The 10207-nt window shown below is 34.5% G+C and overlaps 1 protein-coding gene across 4 annotated transcripts; it reads left to right on the forward strand.

Moving 5' to 3' along the window:
- Positions 1-442: 442 nt before the first annotated feature.
- LOC8284559 (protein SEEDLING PLASTID DEVELOPMENT 1) lies at positions 443-9811 on the forward strand. 4 transcript variants are annotated; one of them, XM_048379474.1, is made up of 9 exons: positions 447-1025; positions 2182-2396; positions 2867-3017; positions 3380-3571; positions 4264-4426; positions 4565-4773; positions 5970-6146; positions 6231-6353; positions 9199-9811. In XM_048379474.1, exons 1-9 carry the CDS (start codon positions 639-641, stop codon positions 9505-9507), a joined length of 1926 nt encoding a protein of 641 aa, XP_048235431.1. In that variant the 5' UTR covers positions 447-638; the 3' UTR covers positions 9508-9811. The 4 variants fall into 4 exon arrangements, with proteins under 4 accessions (XP_025013181.1, XP_025013182.1, XP_048235431.1 ...); XM_015719413.3 differs by having other exon boundaries at positions 449-1025; positions 4544-4773; XM_025157413.2 differs by lacking the exons at positions 6231-6353; positions 9199-9811 and having other exon boundaries at positions 443-1025; positions 4544-4773; positions 5952-6146.
- Positions 9812-10207: the final 396 nt, after the last annotated feature.

Below are 10207 nucleotides of genomic sequence, written 5' to 3' on the forward strand. Positions count from 1 at the left end.
ATTTAAAATTCGGGAAGTTATTAATGAAATAAATATTATTTTTAATTTTTATAATTTAATTAAAATATAAAAATTAATGCTATTTTACTTTTTTAAAAAAAATTAAATTTATAATTCTTGGATACAAGTTTGGAAGACTATTTGTTGAAAAAATTTTGTAATTAATTTTTAGATATAAGTTTAGACAGCTATTTGCTGAAAAAGTACATAAATTCAGTAAGTAAATATCTTTTGTCAAAAAAAAAAATATAATATACATTGATATTATATTTTTAAAAAATTGTATATTATGTGATTTTTTTTTAATTACTTTTTAAGAATGACATACTTTTCCTACGTAGCATTACTCTTATCTAAAAGTCTTAGAAGCCAGGTGAGATGGGACGAAAGAAATAAGCTACAAGGCTTTGCCAGGTCAGATGTGATATGGAAAAATAAGCTACGTAGCATTACTACTTTTCAAATACTTTATGTTTATCCACGAACACACACTTGGGTGACAATTGCACTTGCTGTCCAGAAAGTAAGGAAGAAGCTGATCCCATCCTACAGAAGAGAAAAAAATCAAACAACGAATCCAAAAATAATCAAACGACAAATCCGAGATATAGAAGTCTTTCATTTCCCGCCAAAATCAAATGCTCTTTTCTCTGCTTCAAACTCCGCATATACCAATCGTAACCCAATTCCCGCAGCAACTTCCACTATGTAATTCTCCCTTGAAAACGCTTCATTTCTCTCGGAGTTCCCAAATTATCCCCAAGAAACTTTATTGGTTCTTTTCAATTTCAAGTTCTTCAGCTTCTCCATCTCCTCACGATGATTTTGATATGGAATTGGCCCGTTTAGTGGCGCTATTGCCTGAAGAGATGAGAAGAAGAGTAAGCGAGCACTCTGAGCTCCATGACTTGGTTGAGGTTGTTATGGACCTCGGTCGGAGACCACTGGCTAGGTTTCCGTCTGGTGACTTTGTTTTATCTGATTGTCCAGTTACACTTCAGGATATCGAGCATGCTACATCACAGGTTATCTTTTCGTTCTTGCTCACAAATTGTTTGTTAAAATGCATAAATGATTTAGTCTTTTATTATTTTTAGTTATAATTTTTGCGGTGTGTAGAAAGTTTCGATTAGGGGTGGGTTGAGAAAAAATCAATGATTTATTCGAAGAAAATCAAACTAACTTTATGACTTCTATTTGCTATGGGTTAGAAAAAGCTAAACGAACAAAATGCTCTTCGGGAAAAGTTTTACATTAATTCTTTTTTTTTTTTTTTTTAATACTTTTATCTTCTTTCTTTTTCTCCACTCAAATTCATTGTTTTTAATTATTCATAATTTATTTCCTTTTTCTTCCTTTTCTTATATCAACAAATCAATTCTTACTCCGTTGTTGTTGCGCTGTTGTTTTCTTCTCTTTTTCCTTTTTGATTTTATTCAAACAAAATTATTACATATTTATGCATACATCTTTTGTTAGTTGTTCGCTTCACCAGAACATTGTGGGTCTTGTGAGCTCATCTTGATGTCATATAGGTCCCCTTCTTTAATTTATGGATGTATTATCCTACACTTGCACGAAATGAAACTTAAGTTCTTATTGCTCGTCACCATGATCTAATTTCTTATCTTTAGAATCCACTATTATTGATTTAGTATTCTTGTTATCATTCTTTGGTACATTGATAATTTCTTGGGATTGAAACTATTGAAGAATAAGTTGTTGATAATAGTATCACACTACAACATCTGAGTTTAGTGTAGTAACCATCTAAGTCTTTAATGTGCCAAAAGACCATCTAAGTTTAATATACTAAATATTACCATGTAAGTTTTCGACTTGAGAGATAGAGATGAATCCAACAGAACTGACAATTTCTCAAAAATTTCAATTTTTTCCCTTGCTCGTTTCCCTTTCTACACTGGAAATATGCAACATCTACAGATATTTTGATGGACAGAGTCCTGAACTTGCATATCACCATATTGCTCTATCTTGGGAATCTTATTGTTTTGTGATAAACAAATTAGGAGTTTGAAACACACTATTTCCTGTTTGACTTTCTTATATTTTTATCTATAGATTTTGAGGTTTTTGTGAAGCTCATCACCTTAATTTTGCAAAAAGATGTCAACTTAATTCTCTGATTTATACTGAGAAAATGTTTTAGGCGTATTGCAGGTTGGTGACTTTGCCATTGACAATCGAGCAGGCATCAGTCGAACATTGCACCGGATCAGTGCTATAAGAAATAGGAAGGGCCATATTATTGGTTTAACTTGTCGAGTTGGTCGTGCGATACCTGGCAGCACTAGTTTACTAAGAGATTTGATTCAGGACGGATCTTCTCTTTTGCTCATTGGGCCTCCAGGGGTGGGAAAGACCACAATTATCAGGTTAGTAATTCATGTTACTGGTTACAGGTGATTTACTTTCATAATTTTGTAATTTTGTTTCATATTTCTTTTTGCGTTGAAATAGTACAGTATAAAAGAGCAGAACATTATATATGGACTATCAGGTCATTGATTTCTGCTAGTATTGTTAGGTTTATAAGAGCTGGTTTTAGCCCTACTGTTTGCCCACTGTCTTTTGAAACCTATGTGGATTTCATGGGGCATTTTTGTGCAATTAAAACATAAAAAGAAAAGCGATTACACTAAACTTCCACAGTTGTCCTGTGTGTGACGATACAGGATTAAATACAGCACAAAGCAGGGCTAGTCCAACTCAGGCCTTGATTGTTGTTGTTTTCGTTTTCTTTTATGTCAATTTATTTTAGCGACTTACATCTGCACTTTTTTCAAAGATAGTTTTTAGCTACTTTGTTGAACTTCATGGGGACCTAAAATGATTAGTTCTACAGGGAAATAGCTCGAATGCTTGCAACTGATTACAAGAAACGAGTAATGATCGTTGACACTTCCAATGAAATAGGTGGAGACGGCGATATACCTCATGCAGGCATAGGAAATGCTCGCCGGATGCAAGTACCCAATTCAGATAAGCAGCATAAGGTATGAGCTAGAAGAGTGATATTCACTTGTTCTCTTTCCTAATGCGTGGCCAATTTATGTTCATGAAATGAGGTTTGATTAGCTAAAATTTGGGTTACTGAATCTGAAAGTCAGTACATTTTTCATTAGTGAAATACTGTGAATGTATAATGAATTGAGGTTCATCTCTACTTTTATAATAATTATGTCATTGTTATATGCACTACAATTAGGAGTTACTTGTGGCATTTGTTGCAAATTATTTTCATCCTCGTCTCTCTCTCTTTTTCTTTCTCTGAAATGGGTATCTATATGTGCCATTTTCTCAAAAATTAATAAAGAATCTATAATGATGCTCATGTTTTACACTTTTCTATATTCAGGTATTGATAGAAGCAGTTGAAAATCATATGCCCCAAGTGATAGTGATAGATGAAATAGGAACAAAACTTGAAGCAATGGCTGCAAGTACAATTGCGCAACGTGGGATTCAGCTAGTAGCCACTTCTCATGGAGTTACCATAGAAAATTTGATAGTGAATCCTTCTCTGGAAATGCTTGTTGGAGGAATACAGGTGAAGATAATGCTAATAATTTATAGATGTATTGACAGCATAGCCATCCTATTACATGACATTCCTATCCTATGCTTTTCTTCAACATGCATGATTTTCTAAAGCCAATTTTACAGACTATCATTTGCACATGAATTACCACATTTGAAATAACAAAAATCAAGGTATGGACTTTAATTGAGTTCGACATAGTTTATAAACTCGATCTAATAAGCTTTTCTGTCTAACTTTTGGTTCCATCAGTGTAACTTTGATTGTTCAGAAAAACCCAGAGTAGTTTTGGTTATATGGAAACTTATTTCAGGCATCAAAAACTGGCAATCGTACGAAACCAGTCTATGAGCTGGAAGAAAAAAGTCTGTTCTTAATCCTTGTTAGAAAATCGTCTATGGACTGTGGACACTGAATAAGTCGGGATCTCCCCCAGTTTCACTAACTCACTGGAGTTACCCCAATGAGGCATTATTGCTCTAGAAGAACGTGAGATGCTATGGATATTTCATTGCACAAAACTTGGTTGCCTTGGTTCTGCAAATTTCTATGGAATTTCCAGTAGCTTTATGCTCAATTTCATAGAATTGGAATAACATCAAATTATGTGTGTGTGTACTGTAAGTTTCTGCTGTCACTTGACAGGCACAGTGTCATTTCTTTGCTCAGTTAATTTAAAGCTGATATAATAATTCTTTCAGAGTGTGACACTGGGAGATGAAGAAGCAAATAGGAGAGGAGTCCAAAAGACAGTATTGGAGAGAAAAGGACCATCAACATTTAGTTGTGCAGTGGAGATAATTGCAAAAAACGAGCTGCGAGTTCATCGTAGCCTGGAAGCGACAGTAGATGCGATTCTCTCAGGTAGTTTTTACCTTCTTAGTTGGTAAAACCAACTTACTGCTTTTTCATGTTTTAATTACACTGCAGGATCCTTTTTTAAGGAGTTGCATTCTATTTGCTGACATTTTGTTGTCGAAGGTCGTCCACCAAATGTTGAAGTTCGCAAGATGGATTCTCAAGGAAAGGAGACTGTACGAATCGAACCTTCTATTGATGCATCTGCTCAGAAGAAAGATGAGATTTCGTTTGAAGATCTCCAGATGAAAGATGAAAGGATCAGTGGTGGCGGATTCATTTCTGAGTCTCCTCCATACATGCGAGAGAATTCATTGGAAGATGAGGCACCACTTCGCTTGTATGTCTATGGGGTAAGACATCGTACCTGTATATATTCTGATGCTATTAGAACTTAATGATTTATTATCACAAGTTCAATGTACCAAAACGGAATGCTAACTAGGGCAGTTGGCATAATAGCTATTGCTAAGATCTGTTCATGGGTCTGGAGTCCTGCCCGACCCAAGTTAGATGGGCCAAGGCTTGGGAGTAGCTTGTTAGGCCCGGGACGACCTGGTCTGAATGCATTTCTTTTTAAAAAGAATATATAATATTATACTTATGTATAAAATGTATATTTTTCTTATATATAAATATATTTGAAATATATAAAATATTCTTTTCACTGAAGTAGGTCGGGCCCAGGTGGGCATGGGACTGGGGTTTCTGGAGGTTGGCCTGATCAACTAGGCTCGAGCTCACCCAGTAACCAGTTCTTTGGCTTGCTGTAAAAATCCCAGTTAAATATGGAGGTGTTTTTCAAATCTGTCTAGAAAATAACATGACAGACATGCACATAATTGTCATTGCCTTTTCGTTTTAACCTTCTCTCAGAAATAAAAAATATCGAAGGATTTCAAATCAACTATAAAATCTGTCAGTGTGCTCTGTTTTAATCTATTTATTTGCAAGAAGTAAATGGAGGCTACATTGGCAGCTTAAGTCTCCGATAGAACACTCTCATGATAGGGGGAATATTCCACAACTAGTCTGGGACTAGGCTTAATTGGATCAAGGATCTACCAATAATGATGATTTACTTATGTGTTGTAATTATAACCTTGATAATAATATGGTTCTAATTTAAGTTCTTTCTTTGAACTGTACTTGTGCCAAGAAAGTCAGTGTTATAGTTGAATTTTCAAGCTTCCATGCCAAGCCCCACCCTTTCCCATTCTTTTCTCCTTTCTCTGTTCTATATGTCTGTTTTTTACTTATTTCACTTCTCAGTTCTTGAATTTGTTGGTTTCATTAAGTTATCCATGGTCTTTATAACCTTAAACATGATAGCAAAAAGTTGGCCTTCAGTTTGTGTCAGCTGTCAAGATTCTGGTGAGGCATTAGTACCCAAGAAATGTGTGTTTCATAAGACTGGTGCCTGCATTTATATTTGAAAAATGAAACCCTACTGCTTAAAGCTCATTTAATGTTTTCTGTCGTGGCCTGTAGTAATAGTACATGTTATGAAATACTGAAATCAAACTTACAGAATGAGCAGTTATTCTAGATCCCGGAGGCGAGTGTGATTCAAGGGACCAATCAGTTGAAAATAGATACTGTAGTTCAATTAACTGATAACATCAGCGAGGCAGATGCACTACTTGCCTTGCATTCCAAGCTCAAGAAGAATCCTGGGATTCAAGCTGCTGCCGAATCTCATGATATTCCCATATATGTGACAAAGGTTAATAACTTAATAGCAATTTTTTTCTGTCTAAGAAGTTGCTTCTTATTATCGAAGTGCCATAATTTATCTTTCTTCTTGCAGACAAACTCATTGGTACAGATAACAAAGGCCATAAGGGTGTTGGCTAGTGATTGGGATAATGAATTGAAGGATTCCAGATCAGAAGACAGTGCAAAATTTTCAGAGAAGACTGATGCCCTAGAAGTAAGAGTGCGACTTTCTATTTTAGTTCTTTTTGCTTTGCTCCCTTCTTGTTTTAGCTTTCTGAGAAATGATGTTAGAGCTATAGTGAAGTTTTAACCATTCTACCTATATCTTGGTGTTAATATGCCTCTGCAAATAAGATAGTTTAGGTACTTTCTTTGCAAAGTTGTACTTGTACAAATATGTACCTCGAGCCCAAAACTAAAACCAGTCAATGTGAACTATGCTTGTGAGAAAATCCAATCTATTTTATGGCTCCTTTAGTAGCTTAACTATGATTATAACCGGTAATATGGAGTCTACCATTTGAGATCTGCTATTTGCTTGGGTAAATTAATTGAACATGTTCGATCATGTGCTCCTTTTCTCTTAGAACATCCATATGCCTCACCACAAGATTAAGGTCATTTCCAAAATCCAAAATACAGCAATACAATTAGATAATGGTTTAGACTATTAAAGCAAGTAGAACATATAATTGTTTTCATTAATCTGCAACCTATTACTCGCACTGCAGTTTAGATCAGTGTCTCTGTATCATGAGAAAATTGCAATACTTAAGGCCTTTGCTATCACGGTTTAATTTAATTAGTTGTTTAATTAGCTTGCCAGAAAGGGCATTATATAAGAATAGCTGTAGCAATGAAGGATTATATCGTGAAATGGGTAAAACTGGCTATGGGTCAGTACCTGCCCATTCAGGGGTAACCATGCCCGTATCCGTTTGAGTTGTCACTAATTTTACCTGTCCCAAAACCCATTTATAATTACACCTTAGCTATCCATACCCGTCCCAAACCTTGTCAGTATTACCCATCGATTATCTTTATCTGCCTAAATCCATTTATTGTGTTAAATTTGTATAATTTGAAAAAATTACGCAAATGAGAATGGCAATATGAACGTGATACATTTTTATCCAAAAAAGTATTTAATAATGAAAAAAATGCAAAATACAGTCATATTCCTCAAATATTTCAATCTTATTAATATTAAATTGTAATTATATTTTATTTTTAGATTATTATTTTATAAAAAATATTTAATTTCTCAGAATCTTTTACTTTTTTAAGGGTATAAGATTAGGGCTGGTATAGAGCAGTTACTTGAAAAAACCTGATATGCTGTCATTCCTATTAATGGGGAGTAGCAGCCATAAAGACTAAAATTTTTCCTGCGATTTCCAAATAACTGAAACGGGTAAAATGTAAGGATAGGACCAAATATTGATTATATCATTGCTGTTAATTAAGAGCACACTCAAAATGACATGCCATTAATTTGAAGATTTTTGAATGGCTGTAGTAAATAGCTCAGTGATCTGTAAGAGAGGTATTAAGATGTTTCTACAGAGTTGAGTGTCAGTATTTAGCTGGAAAAATAGATTCTTCTCTCACACCCTCCAGTTGCAAAATGAAGTTGGCCCAACTTTTATGTGAAAAACATTCCTAGTTTAAGTGTGTACTTGTGAGATTTAAATGTTTGAAGGAATGTTAACCTATTTTCATTTAGGCATTTATCTGGAGGATTTCTGAGAGTTGAAGAAGGCTTTTGCGATGGTTTGATTTGGGGCTTCTTATCAATTAGAAAAGATAGGTTTTTATATGTCAACGGAAGCAGTAATCTTGTGATCAACCTGAGTGGCATCTCATTGATAACTAAATCTTATTGTAGTGTAGAAGACACATCTGATAAGTTGGTTGATATTAGCGACGAGATATGTCTAGCATAAGCAAGTACTTGCGGTCGAGGTGTAAGGAAATGCTAACATGCAATGCTCTTATTTAAAAAGCTATTCTCGGCTTTTTTTAGATAGCATCTGGAAGCTGTTGGGTTAACTCAAATTTGGAGCTTTTGACTAATAGGTATTTGTTTCGAAAATTAATTACCAGATTATTCTCTTAAACATTGATGTCTAAAAACTATTAAACTATGTTAACTCCGAAGCAAATAAAATTTGAAAAAAAAAAATACCAGAAATAATTTAAGGGTAATGTGAAATCTGGAGTTCCTCTTTTAATTTTTTTCCGGTATTAGTAATCCATACAGCCTGAAACAGAAAATAATAAAACTAAAAATGAGCCTAATTTCTTATGTTTAAAAATTTTGTTTCAAAGACATTGAGACAATAATTAATCAATATAGACATCTTTTGATTTTCAAAGTAAGATGTTACATTTCATTGTTGTTTTCAATATGTTAAATATTTTCCTAAATAATGCTTAATTATATAGGCATGAAATAAATATGTTCAAAATGATCAATTGATGTCTATATTATTAAACGACTCATAATAATTTATTCTCCCAACTTTTAATTAGTAGCTATTAGCTATGAACAGCTTTGCCAAACAGAACCTAACTGGCTTAACTATGGGTATTTCGTGAAATGTTCTTGAATCCATTTCCTTGTTGTGTCCTTCGATGCTAAAATCTTGTAGTGCTGGTGGGTTAGATGTGAGATGTAGGCAATGAAGGATTTCAAAAGTAACTTGGAGCAACGTGCCATAAGGCCTGGTAGATCCCTAATTTTGCATTTGTTGGTACATAGTAAAACAGGTGGTTGTTGAAACATTATGTTGCATTCTTGGATAACATCTCTTCTTTGTAGTGTTTGAGTATGGTTTCTTTCTCTATGGAGATATTACCTGATTAGCAGGAAAAAAAGTAGAAACAAAATATAGAAAGAGAAGAGAACAATTGATGGGCAAGAATTGTTTGTTGATTGATTAGTTATGGGCTTGCAAAACAATATATTAAAGACATGCTTGTCATGTTTCGATTTGTATTACCTGTTCAGTCAACATTCTTGCTGTTCGGCTCAATGAAGTGGTTTGCAATTGTAGGAGACAAGAATAGCCATTGAGCAGGTGGTTATCCCGAAGGGGGAACCTGTGGAGCTGCTCCCAAGGCCATCAAACATTATTTCTGTTCAGATGGACTTCATTCAAAAATACCAACTACAAGCAGAGAAAATTGGTACAGCACCAGATATACATATTCGCATCCTTCCATATCAGACTTGGTTGGACAATAGGCTGGAGTCTAGTGAAACTGTTGATGTTGATAGTAGATTTGATGACTCCCTCGGTACCAGTGATGACTCGAATGGATCAACGCACATGGTGGACAGGTTACCTCTCCTCCCTGATTAGTCCCAACTCTTCTGCTCGCCAATGAGAGTCATATTCAGCCTGTACAAGAGCCGTGATCATATTGTATACAAAATGTTGATACGCTCTAGTTCTCATGTTTAGCATGTTGCAGCCTCTTGGGTACATGCACAAGGGTTTCTTGTCTGCTTGCTTTTGATTAATTTGGGTCTACAATTGTGCAAATTTAGATGCAGTTATAAGCCTATAGATACCGAGGTAAATAATGTATCTGACACTGTCTGGGAATTTACACATGTGCAAAATTATCCAGTGATCAATATCAATATGAACATCTTTTACATCATCCATAAAATTTGTGATCATATCTTCTGTAATATTCATTATACATTTATTATTATGTTGGAAAATAGAAGGGAAAGATGATGTTGGCGTTGTTAAGGAAATGTTTCGTGTTTTTCTAATCGAGTAATTACCTGAGAACTTGAGTTGTATGACTTTGCATTCACATACATTTGACTTACAATGAGCATTATCCTGAAAGACACTTTCTATCTTATCCTAAACCTCTGACCTAACAAACTTGAGCTGGTAACTGGATTTGCATTCTTTTGCTTCTGCTGCATGACATAACCAAGGCATTTGTAATTCTCTTATCATTCTCCTCAAACCTAAAACCAGTAATGTTTTATTGCCATTTGCTTTTATTGTATAAACTTTTGTTAGGAAACTGTCATTAGAG

This window comes from Ricinus communis, chromosome 9, assembly GCF_019578655.1.
Source record: "Ricinus communis isolate WT05 ecotype wild-type chromosome 9, ASM1957865v1, whole genome shotgun sequence".
Lineage (NCBI taxonomy): Eukaryota > Viridiplantae > Streptophyta > Magnoliopsida > Malpighiales > Euphorbiaceae > Ricinus > Ricinus communis.

What these genes read in the sequence shown, in the direction of transcription:
- LOC8284559 (XM_015719413.3), top strand. Translation starts at nt 639, where the DNA reads ATGCTCTTTTCTCTGCTTCAAACTCCGCATATACCAATCGTAACCCAA. An exon ending in TGCTTGTTGGAGGAATACAG is followed by an intron (nt 3,572 to 4,263) that starts GTGAAGATAATG and finishes TAATTCTTTCAG; the next exon opens with AGTGTGACACTGGGAGATGA. An exon ending in AGTAGATGCGATTCTCTCAG is followed by an intron (nt 4,427 to 4,543) that starts GTAGTTTTTACC and finishes TTGTTGTCGAAG; the next exon opens with GTCGTCCACCAAATGTTGAA.